The 27,670-nt window shown below is 37.0% G+C and overlaps 1 protein-coding gene across 5 annotated transcripts in view; it reads left to right on the forward strand.

The window, feature by feature from the left end:
* Nucleotides 1-27,670, forward strand: part of MKLN1 (muskelin 1) — a 390,406-nt gene that overhangs the window by 241,300 nt on the left and 121,436 nt on the right. For all 5 annotated transcript variants that reach the window (XM_065938894.1, XM_065938895.1, XM_065938893.1 and 2 more), the window contains 2 exons: nt 17,364-17,506; nt 19,202-19,290. In XM_065938894.1, the coding sequence (XP_065794966.1) occupies nt 17,364-17,506; nt 19,202-19,290 (232 nt within the window). The remainder of the gene's footprint in view (nt 1-17,363; nt 17,507-19,201; nt 19,291-27,670) is intronic.

The raw sequence follows: 27,670 nt of genomic DNA on the forward strand, positions 1-27,670 counted from the left end.
AACATTGTATGTGTTCAATAATACATTTTTACTTAATATAATTTACATATAGTGAAATGCATGAACCTTAAGTGCATAGTATTCATTTTGAAAAATACACACATTAATTTATATGCTTATCAAAATATCAAGCATTTTCATTACATCAGAAAGATTCTGTCCCTTACCAGTGAATCCTCCAGTCTCCCACCCTTTACCCAGAGGCAGGAGGATTTCTTTTGCCACATTATTAGTTTTGCCTGTACTAAAATTAATAGAAATGACGTCAGAGCATATACACACTCTTTTGTATATGACTTTTTTTTTTTTTTTTTTTTGGCTACTCCACACGACTTGTAGGATCTTAGTTTCTTGACCAGGGATTGAATTTGGGCCCACGACAGTGAAAGCATGAAGTCCTAACCACTGGACTGCCAAGGAGCTTGCTGTATATGACTTTTTATACTTTGAATTTTGAGGTGGGCGGTTGCTATTCACTTCTTACGTGCATCAGTATTTCATTTCTTTTCATTAACAGAATACCATTTTGTTCTATGAATATACCACAGTTTGTTCATCTGTTTTCCTATTTATGGATATTTGTTACATTTAAGTTTTTGGTGATTGTGAAGAAAGCTTATATAAATATTCTTTCGTAAGATTTAAAAAATGATACATATTTTCAATTATTTGAGAGAAATGTTTGGAGGTAAAGTTGCTACATCATAAGGTAGAGATGTAGTTGATCCTTGAACAATGCAAGGAGGTGGCAACTCCTGTTCAGTTGAAAATCTGCATGTTAACTTTTGACTCCCTCAAAACATTACTCATAGCCTACTGTTGGTCCAAAGCCTTATTGATAACATAGTCAATTAGCAGGTATTTTGTGTGTTATATGTATTATTAATTAATACTGTATCTTATAATAAAGTAAGCTAGAGAAAAGAAAATGTTATTAAGAAAATCATAAGGAATAGAAAGTACTTTTACTCTACTATGTTTATTGATATCATAAGTTTATGCTGTATCCAAGATGAATGGTCTGTCCATACCTACATCAGTATTTTCTCACATGATACAGAACTCTGTAGATGTATTACCAACACTAGAGACCAAAGATGAAAAGATAAAATGTGGAAAAGAAATTCGTGTATATTTACAGGTATAACCATTCGTTGATAAATGAAGAAGCAGGAATATGATTGCTTTATGGTAGCATTGTAATTGTTACAGTTGCTTCACAATACCCTACCCCATATCACTGATAAATGAAGAAGCAGGAATATGATTGCTTTATGGTAGCATTGTAATTGATACAGTTGCTTCATAGTACCCTACCCTATATACTAATGAATGAATATACCATAAAATATTTATGGTATACTTCATTGCAGTCATATTCATAATACAGTATTTAAAACATTATTAACATTGTCTCAAAAGCCTCTTACCTGTGTTGATAGGTTGATATGTAATTTTTCCAATTACTAAAGAGAGAGGGGGCATACTGTATGATACTGTTGATATCAAATTATCAAATAATGATAATTATTTGAAAATAAAGTTGCAAAACAGTCAGAAAACTAACATTATTAATTTTATATAAAATGTTAGTCACCTTATGCCCATGTAGGGATTGGCTATCCATTTCCGTACATTCTTGTACAGAAGTCAGAAGTGTTCTATACAATGAATACGTAGGCGATGGTGAGCACACAAAAATGGTTTCATATAGTTCTTGCTGTACAGTTACTAAATGTTCCCACAATGATACACACATACACAGTAGAGAGGTTTATCAGTTGTACGGCATGATGATTACTTACTGCTCATTAAGTGGACATGGGTCTTCATAAAGTTCTTGTGGAACTTTATGTGGAGTTCCACTTTATGTGGAACTTATGTGAACTTCATAAAGTTCATGTGGAGTCGGCTGAGGAGGAGGAGGAGGAGGATGAGGGGTTGGTGTTACTGTCTTTCGAGTGGCCTCAGTGGACGAGGGAGAGGAGTTGCCAGGAGAGGCAGGCACACTTAGTGTAACTGTGCATGAACACCTGGTAACTTCTGACTTTCTTTTTCATTTCTGTAGAAATGTTTTTATACAGTAGCAATCCTTCTTCCACTGTTTGCTTTAGCTTTAGTGCCCCTGTCATGAAAGAGTCCATGTCATAAAAGAAGTCAAAAGCAGTCTTGAATAATTGGAACCCTTCTTTCTGTCAGATCGTCTATTGTCAGTTTGTTTTCTGGCACAGCTGCTTCTGGTGTTTTCTTCCTCATCGTCTGGGACTAATTCGGAAGCACTTATCTCCATCAAGTTATCTTCTTTTAATTCCTCTGGTGTGATGTCTGTTAGCTCTTAAATTTCTCTAAGTTCTGTATTTTGAAACACTTCATCCCTCACCTTTTTTTCAATATCAACTCTGCCTTTCAAGATTTCCTTGATTGGCTCTGTCATAAATCCTGTGACATCATACGTGAAATATGGACAAATTTTCACCAGCAGGAATTTATTGTTTTGGGCTTAAAGGTTTTCACAGCTTTTTCTACAATAACCATGGCATCTTCAGTGGTGAAATTCTTCCAAACATCCATGATGTTGTATCAGAGTTTTCTTCCATAGCATTGATAATCTTTCCCATGGAGTATGAGGCTTAAAGATCCTTATGACTACTGATCTAAAGGCTGAATTGGAGACACTGTATTTGGGGGCAAGTAGACCACTTTGACACTTTTGATGTTGCACTCACAGAGTTCTGGGTAGCCAGAGATATTGTCTGGTATGAAAGGAGCTTTAAAAGGCAGTTTCTTACTGGCAGAACAATTCCTGTATCAAGGACAAAGCATCAATGGAGCCAATCCAGAAAAAGGGTTTTCACCCAAGCCTTTTTATTGTACAATCGAAAGACTGGCAACTAGTGTTTATCTTTCCCCTTCAAGACTCTGGGTTAGCAGCATTATAGATAAAGACAGTCCTGATCATAATCCCAACTGCATTTACACAAAACAGTAGAGTTAGCCTACCCTTCCTGCTTGCAGGGCCACCAAAGATGAACAGGTCATAGTGAAGAGTTGTGACAAAACATGGTCCACTGGAGGAGGAAATCACAACCCACTCCAGTACCTTGTTGTGAGAACCCCCTGAACAGTATGAAAAGGCAAAAAAGATGATACTGGAAGATAAGGCCTGCAGGTTGGAGGTGTTCCATATGCTACTGGGGAAGAGTAGAGGGCAATTACTAATAGCTCCAGAAAGAATGAAGTGGCTGAACCAAAGTGGAAATGACGCTCAGCTGTGGATTAGCCCTCAAGTCAACAAAAGAGTCCGGAATGCTGTACCTGGATGCAATCTCAAAAATGATAGAATGGTTTGTTTCTAAGACAAATCATTCAGCATCACAGTAATCCAAGTCTGAGCCCCAACCACTAATGCCAAAGAAGCTGAAGTTGATTGGATCTTTGAAGACCTAGAAGACCTTCTAGAACAAACACACACACAAAAAGATGTCTTTTTCATCACAGAGGATTGGAATGCAAAGTAGGAAGTCAGGAGATACCCAGAATAACAGGGAAGTTTGATCTTAGAGTATAAAGTGAAGCAGAGCAAAGGCTAACCAACTTTTATCAAGAGAACATTCTGATCATAGTAAACATGCTTTTCCAACAACCCCAGAAACCTCTCTACATGTGGACATAACCAGATGGTCAATACTGAAGTCAGATTGATTATGTTCTTTGCAGCCACAGTCTGCAAAAACAAGACCTGGAACTGACTGTTGCTCAGATCATGAGCTCCTTATTGCAAAATTCAGGATTTAAATTGAAGAAAATAGTGACAACCACTAGACCATTCAGTTACGACCTAAATCAAATTCCTTATGACTGTATGGTAGAGGTGACAAATAGGTTCAAGGGGTTAGGTCTGGTAGACAGAACTATGGATGAAAGTTCATAATATTGTACAAGAAGCACTGACCAAAACTATCCCAAAGAAAAAGAAGTGGTTGTGTGAAGAGGCTTTACAAATAGCTAAGGAAAGAAGAGAGCTGAAAGGCAGGATATACCCAAGGAAAAGATATACCTAACTGAGTGCAGAGTTCCAGAGAACAGCAGGGAGAGATAAGAATGCCTTCTTAAGTGAACAGCACCAGGAAATAGAGGAAAACAATAGAATGGGAAAGACTAGAGATCTCTTCAAGAAAATTGAAGATATCAAAGGACTGTTTCATGCAGGGATGGGCATGATAAAGGTCAGAAATGGTGCAAACCTGAAAGAAGAGATTGAGAAGAGGTGGCAGGAACACACAGAAGAGCTATAGAAGAAACATGTTAATGAGCTGGATAACCATGATGGTGTGGTCCCTTACCTAGAGCCAGACATCAAGGTATGTGAAGTCAAATGGGCCTTAGGAAGCATTACTATGAACAAAGCTAGTTGAGGTGATGGGATTTCATCTGAGCTATTTAAAATTCTAAAAGATGATGCTGTTAAAGTGCTGCATTCAATACATTAGCAAAATTTGAAAATCATTAGTAGCCACAGGACTGGAAAAGATCAGTTTTTGTTCCATTCCCAAAGAAAGGCAGTGCCAAAGGATGTCCAAACTACTGTGCATTTGCACTCATTTCACATACTAGTAAGGTTATGCTCAAAATCCTTCAAGCTAGGCTTCAACAGTACGTGAACTGAGAACTTTCAGATGCGCAAGCTGATTTAGAAAAGGCAGAGGAACCGGAGATCAAGTTGTCAGCATTCGTTGGATCATGGAGAGAGCAAAGGAATTCTAGAAAAACATCTACTACTTCTTCATTGACTGTGCTAAAGTCTTTGATTGTGTGGATCACAAGAAACTCTGGAAAGTTCTTAAAGAGGTGGTAATACCAGACCACCTTACTTGCCTCCTGAGAAATCTGTATGTCGGTCAAGAAGCAATGGCTAGAACTGGACATGGAACAGTGGACTGGTTCCAAATCAGGAAAGGATACAGCAAGGCTGTATATTGTCACCCTGCTTATTTAAATTCTCAGCAAATTATATCATGTGAAGTGCCAGGCTGGATGACTCACAAGCTAGAATCAAGATTGCCTGGAGCAATATCAACAACCTCAAATATGCAGATGATACCACCCTAATGGCAGAAAGTGAAGAGGAACTAAAGAGCCTCTTAATGAGAGTGAAAGAGGAGAGTGAAAAAACTGAGTTGAAACTCAGTGTTCAAAAAGCTAAGATCATGGCTTCCAGTCCCATCACTTCATGGCACATAGAAGTGGAAAAAGTAGAAGCAGTGAGAGGTTTGTTTTCTTGGCCTCCAAAATTATTGCAGAGAATGACTACAGTCATGAATTTTAAAGACACTTCCTCCTTGGAAGGAAAGCCATGACAAACCTAGACAGCGTATTAAAAACCAGAGACATCCCTTTGCCGACAAAGGTCCTTATAGTCAAAGCTATGGTTTCTCACTAGTCATGTACAAATGTCAGAGTTGGATCAAAAAAGAAGGCTGAGTGCCAAAGAATTAATGCTTTTCAACTGTGGTGCTGGAGAAGACTCTTGAGAATCACTTGGGCAGCAAGGAGATCAAACCCGTCAGTCGTAAAGGAAATCAACCCTGAATATTCATTGGAAGGACTGATGCTGAAGCTCCAATACTTTGACCACCTCATAAAAAGAGCTGACTCGTTGGAAAAGACCCTGATCCTGGGAAGGTGTGAAGGCAAAAGGAGAAGGAGGTGGCAGAGGATGAGATAGTCAGATAGCATCACTGACTCAATGGACATGAATTTGAGCAAACTCTGGGAGATAGTGGAGTGCAGAGGAGCCTGGCATGCTGCAGTCCATGGCGTCTCAAAGAGTCAGACACAGTTTAGCCACCGAACAACAACATCAACATCCCTTCCTGCCTCAAATCCTTATGCTCACATTCTCCTTCAGTGTCCTCTGTGGCATTTTCCCCCCAGAGTATGGCACATTTGTCTGCATTAAGAACCTGTTCAGACAACTATCTTTCTCCCCTGTGATTTTCTTAGTGATATCTGGCAACTCGTATTTTGCCTTTTGGTTGGCTGGTGTGTTGCTTCCCCTACTACCTTGACATTTTTTAAGTCAAACCTTTTTTCTCAAATTATCAAACCGTCCTTTGCTGGCCTTAAATTCTCCAGCTTTAGATCCTTCACCTTCCTTTTGCTTTAAGTTGTCATATAATGACTTTGCTTTTTCTTGAATCATTAGAGTCTGTAGGTATGCCTTCCTTAATAGCTATCCTATAACCACATAAAAACTGCATTTTGAAAATGAGATTAAAAGGTATTTCATAAGAAAGGCAAGGTTTTTTATGCCTGCTGGTATCACTGAAGCAATGGCTTCATAGGTTTCTTTTTCTTTTACTACAGTAGTCCTTACTCAAGATTAATTTATCTTGAAATGATGGGCCACTGCAACTGCAGACCCCAATTCTGATAGATATTAAATAATTCAACTTTTTCTTGTAGTATCATGATTTTTTCCCCCATCTTCTTTCTTCCAACATTACTTGTAGTACTTTGTATGAGTCTCATGGTTTTATTCATGGTTTACAGAGTTGCACTGAACACAGTGAAAAATAGCACTACATAAGAACTGCATGAGATCACTTCATATTGTGATAGGTAATTTACTGAATAGACAGTTGGTTATATGGAGACAGTGACTGGTCACACGTGACAGAAGTCACAAGGAGATGATTAGCATCATATGGCATTTAAGGTGAATGCTCTCAACACTTGAGCTTACCACAATAACAACAGGAGGTAACTATGAATTTTTATAGTCCTGTGGTGTTGGAGAAGACTCTTGAGAGTCCCTTGGACGGCAAGGAGATCCAACCAGTCCATCCTAAAGGAAATCAGTCCTGGGTGTTCATTGGAGGGACTGATGCTGAAGCTGAAACTCCAATACTTTGGCCACCTCATGTGAAGAGTTGACTCACTGGAAAAGACCCTGATGCTGGGAGGGATTGGGGGCAGAAGGAAAAGGGGACAACAGAGGATGAGATGGCTGGATGGCATCACTGACTTGATGGACATGAGTTTGAATAGACTCCAGGAGTTGGTGATGAACAGGGAGGCCTGGCATGCTGCGATTCATGGGGTCGCAGAGAGTTGGACACGACTGAGCGACTGAACTGAACTGAATAGTATATGTTGCAGTTAATTTTATGCAATTACATTGTAATACTGCAACCTTGCATTTATTTACATTTCTGTTGAGTACAGATATTATCATATACAGACTATAGGGTTTGTGTGTAAGTTTTGATAAATTTTAACTTTTTATGATAGATTTATATGTGTCTTAGGTAGTAAATTATAAAAATAGGCTAGTAACTACATGTATTTTATATGTTCATGACATACCTTTTTCTTAATTTTTAAAATATTTCTAGGCTTTTAAAAAATTGTTTATTTATTAAAAACATTTCTCATGTAAGTGGACGTGTGCAGTTCAAACCTGTGTATAGTACTTTTTAATGAAACTATCAGACTGTTGCTTCACAGTCTCACCAACATTCGGCATTGACCACATTTTAACTTTACTGTTTATTGTTGGTATAAAGTAGATTTATGCAATATTGTAAAAGTAATTAGCCTCCAACTAATAAAAATAAATAAAAAAAAATAAAGTAGATTTAATTTATAATTCCCCAATGACTTGATATTAAGCACTTCTTTCCTTTTGTTCGTTGGCAATTTATTTTTTGTGTGAATTCTTTTCTGGGAGTTGGTGATGGACAGGAAAGCCTGGCACGCCCATGGGGTTGCAAAGAGTCGGACACAACTGAGCAACTGAACTGAACTAAATTTATTTTTTGTGTGAATTCTTTTACTAATTTTAAGAAGTATTCTTTTTAATTACTGAGTTGTAGAACTTGTTTATATATAAACTTCATATTTTTAGAGTATAGGTTAACAGGTTTTAACATGTGTACACGAAAATATCACCACTCCTGAAATACTAAACATGTCTATTACCACCAAAGTTTTCCATTTTAATCCCTTCTGCTCATCACTAGGCAACCACTGTTGTTTCCCTATACATTTATTTGCATTTTGTAGGGTTTTATATAAATGAAGAAGTACAGTATGCATTTTTTATCTGACTTACTTCACCCAAAATGATTATTTTGAGATTCATCCATGTTGTAGTTGGCATGAATAATTCATTCATTTTTGTTGCTCAGCTGATTTCTCTTATATGGACGTATCACAGTTTGTTTATATCCTTATCTGTTGATGGATGCTGGATTGTTTTCCAGTTTTTGGCAATTACAAATAAAGATGTGTTGAAAATTAATGCACAGGTCTTTGTGGTTTTATTTGCATTTAAAAAATGGTAATTGATGTTGACCATCTTTTTATCTGGTTGTCTGCCTCTCTAAATGTTCTTTGGTAACATGTCTATTCAAAAGATTTGTCCATTTTAGCATTTGGTTGTTTGGTTTCTTATTATTGAATTTTGAGAGTCTTTGTGTGTTTGTATGTAAGTCCTTTATCAGATACGTGATTTGCTAACATTTTCTCCCCTTCTCTGATTCCCCCAGCCCCAGCTTTTCTTATGTCCCAATACTAGGGTAAAATTTTCATTAAGTATGATCCTGGCTGTGGATATTTTATACATATTTTATATCAGTTTGAGAAAAATTTCTTCTATTTGTCGTTTTCTGAGAGTTTCTGATCCTGAATGGGTATTGAATTGTATTGTTTTCTACATCTTAAAACACATTTATGTTTCTACATATCCTGGAATAGAGTCAAAATTTCTCAATATGGTCACACATTACAGATTCTTCCAGTTAGAGGTGCAGTCTCTTTCCCTACCTTATAAATCTTGGCTGACCTTGTCACTTTCTTTAATCAACAGAGAATTCTATTGAAGTGTTATTGAAACTACTAAGCAAGGGCACAAGAGGCCTTGTAGCTTCTGTTTTTCTTTGTCTTGAGCTCTGAGACCACTTGCTGTGAAGAAAGCCCATCTAGCCTCCTTGAGGATAGAAGCCTATATGGAGAGCCCAATCATCCCAGTTTCCCCACCCCCGACCCCAACTAAGTCAGGTCCCCTAGCCAACCCACCAGCTGATACAGCTACATGAGTAAGTCCAGGAGATGTCAGTGGAAGAACTGTCCATTGAACCCACAGAATCATGGAAAATCATAAATGACTGTTGTTTCCAGTTCAGTTCAGTCTCTCAGTCGTGTTTGTCTCTGCAACTGCATGGAGTGCAGCACGCCTGTTTTCCCTGTCCAATGCCAGCTCCCAGAGCTTGCTCAAACTCATGTCCATGGAGCCAGTGATGCCATCCAACCATCTCATTCTCTGTTGTCCCCTTCTCCTTCTGGAAGTGACATGGAAATGACACTAGAAAAGTCCAGACTATATATCTGTGTAAATCTCACACAGTGTAATAAATCAGTGTCTAAGACAGCAGTTGCCTTCTGTCAACAAAGGATGAAAGGGGACGACAGAAGGGAACTGTTTTTCAGTTCAGTCCAGTCGCTCGGTCATGTCCAACTCTTTGCAACCCCATGGACTGCAGCATGCCAGGCCTCCCTGTCCATCACCAACTCCTGGAGGTTACTCATGCTCATGTCCATTGAGTCGGTGATGTCATCCAACCATCTCATCCTCTGTCGTCCCCTTCTCTTCCCACCTTCAATCTTTCCCAGCATCAGGGTCTTTTCCAATGAATCAGTTCTTTGCATCAGGTGGCCCAAGTATTGGAGTTTCAGCTTTATCATCAGTCCTTCCAATGAGTATTCAGGACTGATTTCCTTTAGGATGAACTGGTTGGATCTCCCTGCTGTCCAAGGGACTCTCAAGAGTCTTCTCCAACACCACAATTTTTCAGCGCTCAGCTTTCTTTATAGTCCAACTCTCACATCCATACATGTCTACTGGAAAAACCATAACTTTGGCTAGACGGACCTTTGTTGGCAAAATAATGTCTTTGCTTTTTAATGTGCTGTCTATGTTGGTCACAACTTTTCTCCCAAGGAGTAAGCGTCTTTTAAATGGCTACAGTCACCATCTGCAGTGATTTTTGGACCCCCCAAAAAATAAAGTCTGTCATTTTTTCCACTGTTTCCCCGTCTATTTGCCATGAAGTGATAGCACTTCATGAAGTGATGGGACTTCATGAAGTGACTTTTGTTTTAGACCCTGATTTATTAAACTGAGATTTACACCGATATATAGTCTTGGACTTCTCTAGTGTCTTTTCCATGCTGCCTATTTCTTTGTCAATCCTTCCCATCAGAGTAAATGATATTTCAGTTACCCTGTTGTTCAGGTCAGAAACTAAATCACCACCATTGCCACCCTCTCCCCTCCCTGTGCCTTGGCCACCTCATTCCAAGAACCAGCTCATTTTAAAAGTCCCTGATGCTGGGAAGATTGAGGGCAAGAGGAGAAGGGGGTGACAGAGAATGAAATGGTGGGCTGACATCACTGACTCAATGGACGTGAATTTGAGCAAACTCTGGGAGATAGTGAAGGACAGGGAATCCTGGCGTGCTGTGGTCCATATGGTGGCATAGAGTAGGACAGGAGTGAGCAACTGAGCAATCCGTCCCTATATCCAGCTATCACTTAATCCCTTTCATTCTTGCTCCAAAATATATGTCAAAACTGTCTAATCCTTTCTATCTCCACACTGCCTGAGTTTAAATCTCCTTCATCTCTTCTTTTGTTGGAATTATTGTAACTGTATCCAATTCATCGGCCATTTTCTCTGATCCATTTTCTACCAGGTAAACTGTGTGATGTTAATCATATCTTGACTTTCCATTGTACTTAATAGATTCTGTGGCATTTATGATGTATGATATGGTAACTTCCTACCTCTTCAGTCTCAACATATACCATTCTCGACCGTCCTTACTAGACTCCAATCATGCTGGCCTTTTAACAGTTTTCAGAACTCATTTTTCATAAGCCTTTTTGCCTGACTGGCTCTGTGTAGTAGGTGATTAGTGTTCCCTGCTACCCTCTGGGGGATTAAAAAAAAAAAGATATGTGCAACCTCAAAATGTAACCTTACTTCAAATAAAGGTTTTAGCAGATGTAATTAAGATAAGGGTCTCAAAGTGAGATCATCCTGGATTAGGTTGAGTCCTAAATCAAATGGTAAGTTTTTTTATTAGACACAGAAAAGGAGAAAACACAGAGGGACCCAAGGAAGAAGGTCATGTGATGATGGAGACAGAGGTTGGAATTACACTGCCACAAGCAAAGAACACCAGGAGCCACTAGATACTGGTAGAGGCAAAGGAGGATCCGCTCTTAGAGCCTTCAGTGGGAACATTGTCCTGCTAACATCTTGAGTTCAGACTGCTGGCCTTCAGAACTGTGAGAGAATAAATTTCTGTTGTTTTAAACCACCAAGTTTATGGTAATATGTTATGGCAGCCTGAGGACACTACGCTGTCTCATCCTATAAGTCTTAGCTCCTGGGAGATACTTTTGATGATAGACCCATCTAAAGCTAAAGTATTCTCCTTTTATGTCACCTTTATTTCTTATAAATTGTTAATATTCATATGATTTAAAATGATTTTTTAATATTATTTTTTATATTGAAAAATCACTGTGGGCTGAAATTGTGAGCAGTTTTGAACATTAGATTTTTTTTTTATTGTTTGCTTAATTCTATGCCTAATTTAAAAATCAATAGTTTTAATAGTTCTTTGATCCTTTATGAGCCTAAGTTGCTTTGATAAAGAGATGGAAATAGAACTACCATATGACCCAGCAATACCACTTCTGGGCATACACACTGAGGAATCCAGATCTGAAAGAGACACGTGCACCCCAGTGTTCATCGCAGCACTGTTTATAATAGCCAGGACATGGAAGCAACCTAGATGCCCATCAGCAGATGAATGGATAAGGAAGCTGTGGTACATATACACCATGGAATATTACTCAGCCGTTAAAAAGAATTCATTTGAATCAGTTCTAATGAGATGGATGAAACTGGAGCCCATTATACAGAGTGAAGTAAACCAGAAAGATAAAGAACATTACAGTATACTAACACATATATATGGAATTTAGAAAGATGGTAATGATGGCCCTATATGCAGGGCAGAAGAAGAGACGCAGAAGTACAGAACAGACTTTTGAACTCTGTGGGAGAAGGTGAGGGTGGGATGTTTCGAAAGAACAGCATGTATATTATCTGTGGTGAAACAGACCACCAGCCCAGGTGGGATGCATGAGTCAAGTGCGCGGGCCTGGTGGACTGGGAGGACCCGGAGGAATTGGGTGGAGAGGGAGGTGGGAGGGGGGATCGGGATGGGGAATACGTGTAACTAATGGCTGATTCATATCAATGTATGACAAAACCCACTGGGGGGAAAAAAAAATATATATATATATATATATAAAAGATCGTGAGTCATTATGTTTTGTTTTAAAATTAATTTATTAATACATAATTTAAAGGTTGGTAATAGAGTGTAAAATAGTTTTTTTCAAATGTTCATTCTTTTTTTTTTTTTTTTTTTACAGTTTCTGTTATTAAATCTACAGCAGTTATTTCTTTAAAAGTAACAGAAATCTATTTAACTATGGGATAACACTGTTTAATAGTAACACATTCAGCCTTGAGGCCAAAGAGTTTGAAAAATGAAGTTATAAAATTTATTAATTTGTGGTTAAACACTAAAATTTTTACACGTAATGTATTTGTCAGATCATTGTGCTTTACTTCAGTTAGAGAATTTACATTTTACTTACATAATTTTTAATAACAAAATCCTATTTGGTATAAACAAAATTACATATAGACAAATGTTTTCTATTGTATTTAGAGCTATTGTATATGGAGTGATGGATAGTATACAATAGATTGTATTCATGCAAAGATCTGTTTTTACTACCTGACTAACCAATTGTCAGGGAGAACTGACTTCTAAACTTGAGAATTTAAAGAATGACCAAAGAAAGAAGGGGAGAGGGATGGGAGGAAGTGGAATTTCATGAGAAAGACAGAGATGTGAATACTTTCTTACCTGACTGTGTAGTCTGTTCTCCAATATAACAGCTGTATTCTTAAGAAACTCAATGAACCAAAAATTATGTTACCACACCTATTAATTTGATGTGGATGAGAAGGATAATGATTTAAGACTACCAAGCTCAATTTTCCTATGGCAGTTTCTATAATAAAGGAATCTTAATAGCACCTTAGAATGTAAACATTATGTAAACCTGAATAGTTGTTATTGTAGAGTGGTTAAATAAAGGTTCGACTGTGGGGTTAGTCAATCAGTAGGAATGCTTTTAGCACCAAATAACAGAAGGTCCTATAACAGTGGGTTAATAAACAAACGAGTTTCTTTACTATCACCATCCCTATCTTTGTCCCTGCCAGCGCAGGAAAACTAGAGTTAGGCAGCTGCTGGTGAAATTTGAGTGTCTCACAGATGACTGTTAGTAGATCTTTTCTTACTTGTTGTGGGGAGTTGGGAAGGAGTGGAGGGGTGGCGGGGTTCATTTCAGATGGTAAAGAAGTAACATTTGTTTCGAAAAGCAAAACTTATACCACAGCTTCTGCTTATATCTCATGGACCAGAATTTTGCCATGTATCTATTTTTGGCTGGAAGGTGGCTAGGAAGAACTGGATTGAGAATGGAAATTGGGCCAGCCAACCAGCAGTATCAGACAGATTGACTGATTAAAAAAAAAAATTTTTAATGGCTTCCCTGTTAGTTCAGATGGAAAGCATCCGCCTGCAATGTGGGAGACTCGGGTTCGATCCCAGGGTTGGGAAGATCCCCTGGAGAAGGAAGTAGCAACCCACTCCAGTACTCTTGCCTGAAAAATACCATGGACGGAGGAGCCTGGTAGGCTACAACCCATGGGGTCACAAAGAGTCGAACACGATTGAGCGACTTCACTTTTTTCACTTCAGTTGATTTACAGTGTTGTTAGTTTCATGTGTATAGCACAGTGATTCAGTTTACATATTTATATATAATTCTTTTTCAGGTTCTTTTCCCTTATAGGTTATTATAAAGTGTAAAATATAGTTCCATGTGCTATTCAGTAGATCCTTGTTGCTTGTATATTTTATATGTAGTAGTGTGTGTCTGGAAATCCCAAACTCCTCTAATTTATCTCTCCCCATTATGTCGTCTTTGGTAACCATGTTTGTTTTCTGTGTATGTGGATCTATTTCTGTTTTGTAAATAAGTTCATTTGTATCATTTTTTAAAGATTCCCCATATAAGGGATATCATATGATATTTGTCTTTCTCTGACTTACTTCACTTATTATGATAATTTCTAGGTCTATCCATGTTGATGGAAATGGCATTATTTCATTATTTACTATGGATGTGTAATAGTTCATTATCCATTCTTTATCCATCCAACTGTCAGTGGACATTTAGGTTGCTTCCATGTCTTGGCTATTGTAAATTGTGCTGCTATGAACATTGAGGTTCATGTGTTTTTTCAAATTATAGTTTTCTACAGATATATGCCCAGGAGAGAAATTTCTAAATCATATGGTAATTCTATTTTTAGTTTTTGTAAGGAACCTTCATACTGTTCTCCATAGTGGTTGTACCAATTTACATCCCCACCAACATTATAGGAGGAGGAGGGTTCCTTTTTCTCCACACCCTCCCCAGCGTTTATTGACAATAGACAGACGTTGATCATTCTGACTAGTGTGAGTGATACCTCATTACAGTTTTGATGTGCATTTCTCTAATAATTAGCAATGTTGAGCACTTTTTCATGTGTTTGTTGGCCAACTGTATGTCGTCTTTGGACAAATGTCTGTTTAAATCTTCTGCCCATTTTTTGTTTGGGTTGTTTGGTTTTTTGATATTGAGCTATGTGAACTGTTCATATATTTTGAAAGTTAATCCCTTGTTGGTTGCATTGCTGTAAATGTTTTCTCCTATTCTGTGGGTTGTCTTTTTGTTTTTGTTGGTAGTTTCCTTTGCTGTGCAGAGCTTTTAAGTTTAATTAGGTCCCATTTGTTTATTTTTGCTTTTATTTCCAGTACTTCAGGAGACAGATCCAAAAAGATACTGCTGTGATTTATGTCAAAGAGTATTCTATGTTTTACTTTAGGAGTTTTATAGTATATGGACTAACATTTTGGTCTTTAATCCATTTTGAGTTTATTTTTGTATATGATGTTAGAGAATGTTCTGATTTTGTCCTTTTGCATGTAGCTAACTGTCCTGTTTTCCCAGCACCACTAACTGAAAAGCTGTCTTTTTTCCATTGTATATTCTTGCCTCCTTTGCAGATAGACTGATTTTTAATCTAAACTCTGCTATTTTTTAACTGTGTAACAATGGCAAGTTACTTAGCTTTTCTAAACCAGAATTTTTTTATACATAAAATGAGGATGAAGAAGATGGTTATTGTTCTTAAAATACTACTCCTTTTCCTCCTACTCCTATTAAAATGAGATAAGTGAAAGTGTTAGTTGCTCAGTCATGTCCAATTCTTTGTGACCCCATGGACTGTAGCCCACCAAACTCCTCTGTCCATGAAATTCTCCAGGCACCAATACCTGAGTGAGTAACCATTCCCTTCTCCAGGGCGTCTTTCCAACCCAGGGATTGAAGCCAGGTTGCTTCCCTTGTGACTTAACTGGTAAAGAATTCGCCTGCAATGTGGGAGACCTGGGTTCAATCCCTGGGTTGGGAAGATGCCCTGGAGAAGGGAAAGGCTAACCACTCCAGTATTCTGGCCTGGAGAATACCATGAACTGTGTAATCCATGAGGTCTCAAAGAGGCAGACACGACTGAGCAACTTTCTCTTTCACTTCTGAATTGCAGGCAGATACTTTACTGTCTGAGCCACCAGGCTTTACTGTCTTATCTCACCAAAATGAGATAAAATACATAAAAATATGAGTAATCTGTAAGTCAAGAGAATTAATACTCACGAGATATTATTTCTGATTATATCATCATCTTTCATGTTACCACCAACTTCATTCTTTTATTTTATTGAGGTAAAAGTCATATAACATAAAATTAAACATTTTTAAGTGTTCAAATACACAGTGTTGTACAACTGTCATTTCTACTTAGTTTTTTTCATTACCCTATCAGAAAACCTGGTACCAATTAAGCATTCTCTCCTTTCCCTGTAACTCAGCTCCTGGTGACTAATGATGTTGAACATCTTTTCATGTACCTGTTGGCCATTTGTTTATCTTCTTTGGACAAAGAGCTGTTGAGGTCCTTTGCCCATTTTTAAATTAGGTTGTCTTTCTTTTTTTCATCAAGTTGTACAGATTCCTTATATATTCTCAATACTAAGCCCTCATCAGATAAGTATCTGCAAGTATTTTCTCCCATTCTGTAGATTGTCTTTTTGCTTTTTTGATAGTGCCTTTTGATGCCCAGAACTTTAATTTTGATACAGCCCAGTTTATTTTATATTCTGTTGCTAGTACTTTTGGAGTCATATCTCAGAATTCCATTGCCAGACCAGAGTCATAAAGATATACCCCTACTTTTGTCTAAGAGTTTTATAATTTTATATCTTACCTTTATGTCTTATATTTGATTGTAAAGGATCGATTTTGAATGATTTTGGTTACATTTTGAGTCAGTTTTTGTGTTTAGTACAAAGTAAGGTCATCCACTTCATTCTGTTCTCCTTTATCATAAGTATTACCCATTATTATGTAGCATGAAGCCACTGCAACATAACAATTGAGTTGTTGTCTAAATAGCTTTCCTCCCATGTGTTTGACTATTAGTAATTTCCTTCTTAATTTTTATAATTGAAAACAGTCTGCATAATGTAAAATATGTTCCCTAAGTAACTGATCCCATTTTATTCTGTGTATAGTTAGAAAACTTGAGCTGCATTAGACATGTCTATGGTAGGTCTGAGTTTTTTAATTTATAAAATTGGCAGGGGTGACTGGTAAATCTTTTTTCTAGGTTAAAATTTTATCACTGATTTTGAACATTGAATTTATTAGTGAAGTGTAGTCATTGAGAATATGTAATTGTTACTTTTGTATTCTAATTTTGTGTTCTCATTTATTTGGTTATTCATAGCCTATTATCTTTTATTAAATGCTATTCCTTGATTAGAAGTTATCTCATTAGTCCATTTTTCCCCTCCTTCATCTACATTGTTCAGAATAATGTAGTTTCCTGGGTGAAAGCGGTGATGTTATGGTAGCCTGGCTGTTGCATGCTATCCTTTCACATTAACAAAAAAAAAAAAAAATCTGTTGGTGTAGGATGGACAGGATGAATCTTATTCAGTCCATTGTCCAAGATTTTAATTATTCAAGTTGTCTAACCATTTGTTTTAAGTGGAGGAGGATATAATTTGGTTGTTCCTTTTTGTAGTACTTGATTCTGAAGCTTGAGAGGCCTGCTATAGTCCAGAATATCACGTTTGGAAAATATGAGAAAACTCATGTCTGCAATTTGAAGAAATTTAAAGTCTTTGGTGGAATGAATGAGGAAAACATGACAGAGCTGTTGTCCAGGTGGGTTATGATTCTGGGGAGGAAAGTGCTGTCTTCTGAATGTAGTTTTAGTTTAGTCTCTGTGTAGCTAAATCTTCATGGCCTGATATTTCTTACAAGGGAGAAAAGAATACTTCTACTATTTTATTTCTAGTGCCTTATTTTAAAATTGTGGCTTGAGTTAACTTTTTTCCACCGGGATACTAGTTAATGTTGTTACCAAAGCAGAAAGAATAAAATTTGCGTTATTTTTCTACTTCTTATTCTTAAGTCTTATTTTTAAAATGTTAATGACTTCAGATACACTTCTGAGCTATAATTAAAATGTTTGCTGTAATCCTTGCTATAAAAATATAAAATCTGTTGAAAACATTAAGATTGATTGCCCTCAGCGTTTAGTATAAATTGGAGACTAAACAGAGTAAAATTATGTGATCGCACCTAGTGCAGAGCATACCTCTTGAAAAAGAAAAGAAAAAATGAAAGTGTTAATCACTCAGTCATGTCCAACTCTTCACAACCCCATAGACTATAGCCCACCAGGCTCTTCTCTGTCCATGAAATTCTTCAGGCAAGAATACTGAAGTGAGTAGCTATTCCTTTCTCCGGGGATCTTTCCTACCCAGGAATCGAACCCAGGTCTCCCTCATATGTTTTACCAACTGAGCCACCAGAAAGCCCCACCTCTTGGAAGGAACTCAGTAAATTTGAGTTTTGACAGCCTAGACCGCCAGGAATGAATGTTAATTTGCCCTCTAGATGATGAAAAACGGGTTAGAAAATGGAGTGGACAAATGAAATCATGCAGTTTTAGAATATATTTGTGACATAGTGTGTCCCATTAGCACAGTATTTTATATAAGTATTATTACATCGAGAGTGCTTTGATTTAAGCCATGAAAATATATCAGTTGAATATAAGGCAGCCTGAAGGTAAGTGACTTTTCCATAAATACTTGAGTCAGTCCTAAGTTGTTTAAGTATAGAAATGATATTAATTTCTTTTTATATAGGATAAACTGGATGCTATTAAACCAACAGAGTAAGGTTGTCTTTGAAAATTTATTGAGCTATAAAAAGGAACATTGGCATCTCAGTCAGAATTTAATGACTTGATTCTTTGGCAAATTCAAATGTCTGGCTCTATTTGGGTTGTAAGATATGAGTATGAATTGTTTTGCAATTTTCTTACTGCTTGAATATTTTATATTGTATTCAGTACTTCGCTGGTGGCTCAGACAGTAAAGTGTTTGCCTACAATGTGGGAGACCCGGGTTCAGTCCCTCGGTCAGGAAGATCTACTGGAGAAGGAAATGGCAACCCACTTCAGTATTCTTGCCTGGAAAGTCCCATGGACGGAGGAGCCTGGTAGGCTACAGTCCATGGGGTCGCAAAGAGTCGAACACGACTGAGTGACTTCACCTTCTTTCTTTCTACACAAAGGACACTGGGTCTTGTCACACATTTTCATGCACTGTAGTCACATTCTTTAACACTGAACATTTTCGTTAGCCCTTATTTAATTAAGAGACCACCATATAGTGCAGTTGATATGAATGTACAAGCTTTGTCCTATATTCTCATGTTCAACTACTTCATTATATTATCCCTCTTGTATTTGTCAAACCTTAAAATCTGGGTATGTTATTAATCTTTGTTTTAGTATGTTTACTAAATTATGAAATCAGATTTAATAACCTTATTTTTTTTCCACAGTGGCTTAAAGAATGATTATAACAAAGAAACATTTACCTTAAAGCATAAAATTGATGAACAGATGTTTCCGTGTCGATTCATTAAAATAGGTAAGGCTTTTAGCATTCTGGAATAGAAATAAATTCTTTATACCATTAATTAGTAAACTACAGCCTGTGTGGGCCCAAACCTGTAGGTTCACTGTTTTTTTTTTTAAATAAAATTTTATGGTGACACCGCCATGCCAGTTTTTCACATAGTACCGCTCTGCTTTTGCACTACAATGGCAAAGTTGAGTAGTTGCAAAAGACATTATAGCCCACAAAGCCCAAAATGTTTACTATTTGGCTGGCCCCCAGTTTATAAATCTGTAACTGAGTGACAGTTATTTCAAATAGAATCTTTTCTAAATACTTTATCGTTTAATGAGATACAGTGATTTGAGAGCCTTGATTGTTTTATGGAAGATTTATCAGTTCTAAAGTTGCATCATTCTAAAACCAAATACTGATGGATTCCTTAAGGCAGTATATTATGGTTATTTTCTATTTTCTTTTTTTTTTTGTATTTCATTTTTGTATGTGTGGTAGTGTTGGTCAAACACATAAAACTAATTTTATAACCTACTAATTAGTTTCAAAGTAATTCTTGAAAAATGCTGTCTAAGGCATTTATCTTTTTAGCAAGTGTTTTAACTTGAAAAGTATTTGTAATACTCCTCAAAACTAGTGTTTTTAGGATTATTTTGTTTATAAGTTGTGTTAGAGGGTATGAAAGTTGAGGACTTCACTATTAATTTCCATCTTTATTTCATACCTTTGAAAATAGTATGTTAAAATTGTAATTATGGTGAATCATATTCCTTAGAGAATGATAGTAAAAGCCAGAATCCTGTGTTTTGATTTGAAAGAAAAATCCTCTTTTGAAAGGAACAGCTCCATTATCATTATTTGCCAGTCTGCTGCAAGTTGGCCTGTTCATTTCATTGAGTCAAATAGTTTCATTGAGTGTGTGTCTGATTCTGCGATGCCATGGAGTGTAGCACACCAGGCTCCTCTGTACATGTAATTAGACAAAAAGAAATCTGAAAAGACTATTTATAGAGGGAGAACTATTTTTAGAATCATTGAACTTTTTGGTTTTTTACTTTCTTTTATAAATAGGTGTGCATGCTAAGTCACTTTAGTCATGTCCAACACTGTGCAACCCTATGGACTGTATGTAGCCTTCCAGGCTCCTCTGTCCATGGGATTCTCCAGGCAAGAATACTGGAGTGGGTTGCCATTTCTTCCTCCAGAGGATCTTCCCAACCCAGGGATCAAACGCAAGTCTCATATGTCTCCTGCATTGGCAGGCAGGTTCTTTACCACTAGCACCACCTGGGAAGCCTGAAAAAAACAGGAAGCAGGGAAATGAGCAAACCCCAATCCTGCTTCCTGAACCTCTACGAGCTGAGGGAGAGAAGGAATCCTGGAGCAGAGCCCTGCCCCTGTAACCTGCCTGAGCAAGGTGGCCTCTTGCCCTTTCGACGCTGCCCCGACCGTCACTGGGGGCATGGCTGTCCAGTCTCTCTCCCACCTTTCCTGCTGCCTAACGCAGTCCATCTACCTGAGCCAGGGCAGGAGAGGGTGTGGAAGAGTGGATGGTCAGAGGGGCCTCAGGCTGTCTTGGTGCTGGGGTCTGCCACTGTGTGGGCCCAGAGCGCTACTTTGGCCAAAGCCTTAGTTGTAGTTGCCTTTGCTCTTAAATAGCTACTGACAGTGGGGTTTGTAGTAGAACTCCCCCGTGCAGCACCATGTAGCTGCCCGGGCTGAGCTTGGTGTGACAGTGCTTGCAGCAGAAGCTAGAGTTTGTCATAATCAGTAATTGGAAATAAAAACCTGTATCCTGTTTAATCTATGAAAATTGATGAACAAGCAAATTTTTTGAAAAAATTCTTTAGTTGTTTCTTCTTTCATGCTAATAAATAATTCTTTCCTCAGTATGCATGCCACCCATTTCTTACAGATTCTTGTATAGCTTGAACAATTCTTACATTCCAAATGTAGCAGCAGTGAAAATATTTTATATTTTCATGTAATAAATTTAGATTAAAAAATTTGAAAGTACTTATTCAACCTCTGATTGCTTAGTCATGCAAAATGAAATGTTCTCTTTTTTTAAGTTATTTTATTTGAATTTTCAGAGTACATTTTCTATACCCATCAGTTTTGTTTGAAGGAAAATACTACTGCTGCTTCTAAAGTTCTTAATCCTCTAATATTATTCATTAGAAGAACTATGAATAGAAGCCTGTTTAGGGTTGTTGAATAGTTTGTTCCCTTAAAAAATTTATAGGAGAACAGAAGTCCTCTTATGCATCAGTTAGACATAGAAAAAGTACATGCACATGATTTGAACCATCATGTCATTTCAGCAATCATTACTTAGAACTTCATATGTTTTTAATGGGCTTCCCAGGTGGCTCAGTGATAAAAAAAAAAAAAAAAATCCTCCTGCCAATACAGGAGAAAAAGGAGTTGCAGGTTCAATCCCTGGGTCAGGAAGATTCCCTGGAGAAGGAAATGGCAACCCACTCTAGTATTCTTGCCTGGAGAATTCCATGAACAGAGGAGCCTGGCGGGCTACAGTTCATGGGGTTGCAAAGAGTTGAATGTGTTTTTACTGCTTTTGTGTTTATAAGTGTTTTCACAAATGGTATATCATTTGAGCATGACACTGGAAGATAAAAATCTTGCCTTTTTTGGTTGAGGAAACCGAGACTAGAAGTCAAATGATGTGTCCCAGGGTATATAGCTAGTAAGTGATGGGTCAAAGACATAGCATTTGGTATACACTTTTGGATATGTGCTTATATTACTTTTAAAGTAATAAATAGATGTTGTTTATGAAACATCTAATACTCTGAAATAGGTATATTATGCTCACTTTCCAGATGAGAAAACTGAAGTTTAGACGTAGATTAAATGATTAGACCAAGACTGTACAGTAGGACATAGAGATAGGATACAAACTTAAGTCTGTCTTTTTATGAATATTGAATTCTTTTACTCTGTGATAGGTGAAAGTTTTGTTTCCTCAAGTAGATTCTGAAATCCCTGGTGATAGCAACTGTCTTCTGTTTCCTCATATTTCAGAAGCATCAAGCAAACCACTTGCCTCATTAGAGACATCCTGTTTATACTTTTTGAATTTATTATACAGAGATTTATAGGGATTAATCAGTGGTTGTGTGAACTTAATGAAGGAAAAGTCACATCTTTGTGTTCTCTAACCTCTTAGCATTTTCTTCAATTAAGAATATAGGTAGTAGCTTATAGTATTTGGCATTACCTGTGACTTGTTTTGGATAGAAGTTATAAATATTTCTCATTACATTACACTGTGGCAAATATTATGTCTTTGAAATTATGGTAATTATTAGACCTGCCACTGATTCTTGTTAGCTAATGTGCTAATAAAAAGCATATATACTTCTATATCATAATTTTGTATCTTAGTTATTTTTATAGCTGTAGTTCAATACAGTTTGCTTACTCTGAATTCTATGTATTTTTCATTTTACATTTAAATCTGAGAGGGATTGGGTCACAGCATTCATTGAATATCCAAGGGGAATCACCAAACAAAAAAACAAAGAGCCCATGCTGGAGTGAAGTCTTCAGTACGACTTAGTGTGAAAGTTGAGAGTTGGCCTTAGGAAGAGGCTTAGTTTCAGGTAAGGTTTATAAGTGAGAAGAAAGTTTAGTAAGGAAGGAGAGTAGTTATTTGGGTGGTTAGATTCGAGAGAGCAAATTTAAAGTTTGGAAGGGAAAACCTCAGTGGGCGATTAGATCAGATGGCTGAAAGCATAAAGTTGAATGAGATAAGGTTATTAGTTATATGGTGACTAGAAAGGTTTGTATCTTGATTCATAGCCAAAATAGTAGTTGTGTTAGGAAATAAGATGATGTGAAGGCAGAAAGAAGTACTGATTTTTTGGAAGGATTCTGAAGGAGTTCTGGTTTTTGGTAGATGAGATGACTTAGATTTCTATGAATTTTATGGATTTTTGTAGCCTGAGTGCGTGTCGGAAGTTCAGAGAGAAGCTTTAGCTTTGGCTGAACCCAGCATGCCTTCTGGATCCTCAGGAGTCTGGAAATCTAGGATGAGTACTGTGTCTTGTCAGAGGGAGGTGGGGAAAGAACGTACCCCAACGGTGGCTTTCATGAGAGCATGTGGAGAGGTAACATTTTAAAAGTGTACTATTAAGAAGAAAATTATTACAGTAATAGGAGTTAATAGTAATAGTATCTAGCATTCATTGAGCACTTACCATGTGCACTTACCAGTTACTGTGCTAAGTGTTTTGTGTACTTATTGCATTCATTTGTAAGTAGAGTAGATGCATTCTTTCAGTGAGGTTAATCTTGAATTTTTACAGTCTTCCAAAGCCTTTGACTGTGTGGATCACAGCACTGGAAAATTCTTCAAGAGTTGGGAATACCAGACTACCTGTCCTCTTGAGAAATCTGTATGCAGGTCAGGAAGCAACAGTTAGAACTGGACATGGAACAACAGACTGATACCATTTGGGAAAGGAGTACGTCAAGCCTGTATGTTGTCACCCTACTTATTTAACTTATATGCAGAGTACATCATGAGAAACACTGGGCTGGATGAAGCACAAGCTGGAATCAAGATTGCCGGGAGAAATATCAATAACCTCAGACATGCAGATGACACCACCCTTATGGCAGAAAGTGAAGAAGAACTAAAAAGCCTCTTGATGAAAGTGAAAGAGGAGAGTGAAAAAGTTGGCTTAAAACTCAACATTCAGAAAACTAAAATCATGGCATCCGGTCCCATCACTTCATGGGAAATAGATGGGGAAACAGTGGAAACAGTGGCTGACTTTATTTTGGGGGGGCTCCAAAATCACTGCAGATGGTGACTGCAGCCATGAAATTAAAAGATGCTTACTCTTTGGGAGAAAAGTTATGACCAACCTAGACAGCATATTAAAAAGCAGAGATATTACTTTGCCAACGAAGGTCCGTCTAGTCAAAGCTGTGGTTTTTCTGGTAGTCATGTATGGATGTGAGTTGGACTATAAAGAAAGCTGAGTGCAGAAGAATTGATGCTTTTGAACTGTGGTGTTAGAGAAGACTCTTGAGAATCCCTTGGACAGCAGGGATATCCAACCGGTCCATCCAAAAGGAAATCAGTCCTGAATATTCATTGGAAAGACTGATGCTGAATCTGAAACTCTAATACTTTGGCCACCTGATGTGAAGAACTGACTCATTTGAAGAGACCCTGATGCTGGGAAAGACTGAAGGTGGGAGGAGAAGGGGACGACAGAGGATGAGATGGTTGAATGGCATCACTGACTTGATGGACATGAGTTTGAGGAAGCTCTAGGAGTTAGTGATAGACAGGGAAGCCTGGCGTGCTTCAGTCCATGAAGTGGCAAAGAGTCAGACACGACTGAGTGACTGAACTGAATTGAACTGAGTAAGAGTAGATGCACTTTTTCAGCGAGGTTAATCTTGAATTTTTTATAGTCTTCCAGGACCTGAGCTTAAAATTACTAACATCTTCTAAGAGCTGTATAGTCATCTAGACAAGAACTTTCCAAATGGTACTGCCAAAGCATATTAAATGTATTTGTACATGTGTACATTGACTCCCTGCCAATCCTAGAATCACTGAATCCTGAAGCCTGCGTACTTGTGTACTAAGTATCTTGTAATTTTCTATGCATGCCATTTTATGAAAAAGTGTGAGAGGCATTGATCCAGATCTTATCTTTGTCTGATTATCCCTTTGGAAGAGCTGATAATGAATCTTAGGATATAGATTCTTAGCCTTGGGATATGAGGAGTTTCTAAAAAAATTTTTTTATTTGAGGTGAGAGTAAAGGCATCTTTTATTAGAGAGTGAGGAAAGTGTGCTTGGGGCTCCAGTTCACATTTAGATTTCTGATACACAACACAGAGTGTGTCTAATATGCAGAATTAGTGTTGTTAACACCACCAGAAATCATTGGTGTATATTTGAAATGGGTGTATATCATTCTGTATATCATAACAGTTTGTTAAAAATTCACTGTACTCTTTATTCGTCTAATATAAGATCTTGTGAGATGATTTCCTAATTAAGCTCCCTCCCACAGTTGCTTATAAGGATTTAATAAACATTTTGCTGACTTGAACAGATATAATAGGAAGCTTTTTTCCCTCCTGATTTTATTGAAATTGGACTTGGAACTTAAGAATGGATTTCAGATCACTAAATAATAAGTCACACTTACAGACTGTGTCCTTGGCGTCTTGGGTTTAGAATGTTGTTTTATTCTGATATTTATACTGCCTAATGGTTATTGCTATGATGTAGTAGATATGCTTTTTAAATGGTACTTCTGAAGAAATGCACACCAAAAGTGATGAAAATTCAGTATTTGTTGGTATAAGACTTTTTGAAGTTTGTGTTATTTGCACATATAAACTGAAGATCATATTAAACATTCTGGGAATCCTGCATATATCCTGATGACTAGTTCTTGTTGCTTTTCTCTATCTTTACTCACTCAGCGTCCTTTAGATGACAAGAATAGGAAAGCATCTGACATAGTACATCTTAGCTCTTCATTGAGTCTCATATGCTAGGAAATAGCAGTGGACTTGGAAATTAGTAGACATGATATTAAATATTGTAGATATTCTGTTTTGATACTTAAATAAAAAATTGACAAGTATTAGTTTCTTAGTTACATTACTCAGTCTGAACCATGTTGGTGTGATATTAAAATCCATTGTTCTGTTTTGTACCTTGAACCAGTCTTTCGTCCATGTATGGTTTTGTAAAATCATTTATTGATAGTTTAGAAAATGTGATTCACTGAGATATGCAAATCTTTCAAACATTGAAGCATTTCATTATATAATATTTTTTAAAAATCACACTTGTTATTATTACCACCAATCTTATCAGAAAAGTATTGGAAAGTAGCTAAGCTCACAATGCTAAATACTGATTCTCCAAAATTCTAATTTTTCCTCAAAAGCTTGAATTTTGTCCATGGCAACAAATACTGATATTTGTTGTCTTTGAAATGACAAGTAAATGTCTGACAGATACTGAAATCTAAATACTCATAGATGTCAGCTTTTCTTTTAAGAAAAAATAATATCCTACAGAGCTATTTCAGTGGTTGTTTCAGCTCACAACTTACACAGGTTCTTTTCCTTGAGAATGCCATCATACTTTCATGTGCAGCAAAAGTACTTTACATGTACTTTCCATTGTGCCACACAGAATATTAAAATGATGTGTACTTAATGATAGGAATTTACTAAAATTAATTTTTACACGTCATCGGAGACATTTTTTCATGTTTAAATCATATTATTTTAATTAGAAGGATGAATGCACAGTTAAGCATTGCAGTTAAAATTAACATTAAATTGATAATGCAGTCACGATTTTAGGAGTTTATGTTGCATTAAGTGTATATTACAGGCAAAACTTGACATTTTATTTAAAAAATGTATGCATTTCTAGGAGCTATGAAAATGAGCATCATTTAAGAAAATTTAGAAAACTTTTTACAAACCAAGAAGTAAATTTATTTATATATTTACTTTTTATACTGTTTATTGAAGTATACTTGATTTATAAAATTGTATGTATTTCAAGTGTACAGTGTAATGCTATAATATTTTATATCGTATGGTCCATTTAAAGTTCTAAAATGTTGGCTATATTAGCTGTGCTGTAACTATATTGTCGCAGCTTACTTTATGCTATTTTCTTTTTTATGGACAAGCATTTTATTTTTTATAGATTTATTTTTAGTTGGAGGATAACTGCCGTCCAGTGTTATGCTGATTTCTGCCATGCATCAGCACGAGTCAGCCATGGGTGTACACATGTCCCCTGCCTCTTGAACATCCCTCACACCTCCACCCCTCTCACCCATCCAGGTTGTCAGAGAACACTGAATTTGAGCTCGCTGCATCATATATCAAATTCCCACTGGCTATCTATTTGCAGAAAACATTCTTAAATGAATTGTCTTTTTGTATTTTAACTGCAGGTGTGTGATGGCGAGGAATACAGTTCAGTTCATACTGTATTAAGGAATGAACACTGGAACACTCTCATACTACTACTTTTTTGGCACTACCAAGATGCCAGCAGTTTAATTCAGCATTGCCTTTGTACCATGAGTGCAAATGTCAGTACAGTTTAGACAAAAAAGAAAAGGCTATAAAGCTTTAGTCTTATTACGAAAAGTAGTTTTGACCACATGGGACCTCCTGAAAGGGTTGTGGGGAGCCTGTGGATCACAGGTTAAAAACTTTTGTCTGCTGTGTCCTGTCATTACTGATGTGAAATGTTATCGTGCTTCTATGAAATTCCTCTGGATCCTTCAGAGATTTTTGAACACACTCTTATGCTCCAGTAATGTTACTTTGTTTTCTTTCACTAATACCAAACTTAAAA

This window comes from Muntiacus reevesi, chromosome 6, assembly GCF_963930625.1.
Source record: "Muntiacus reevesi chromosome 6, mMunRee1.1, whole genome shotgun sequence".
In the NCBI taxonomy this organism is placed as follows: Eukaryota; Metazoa; Chordata; class Mammalia; order Artiodactyla; family Cervidae; genus Muntiacus; species Muntiacus reevesi.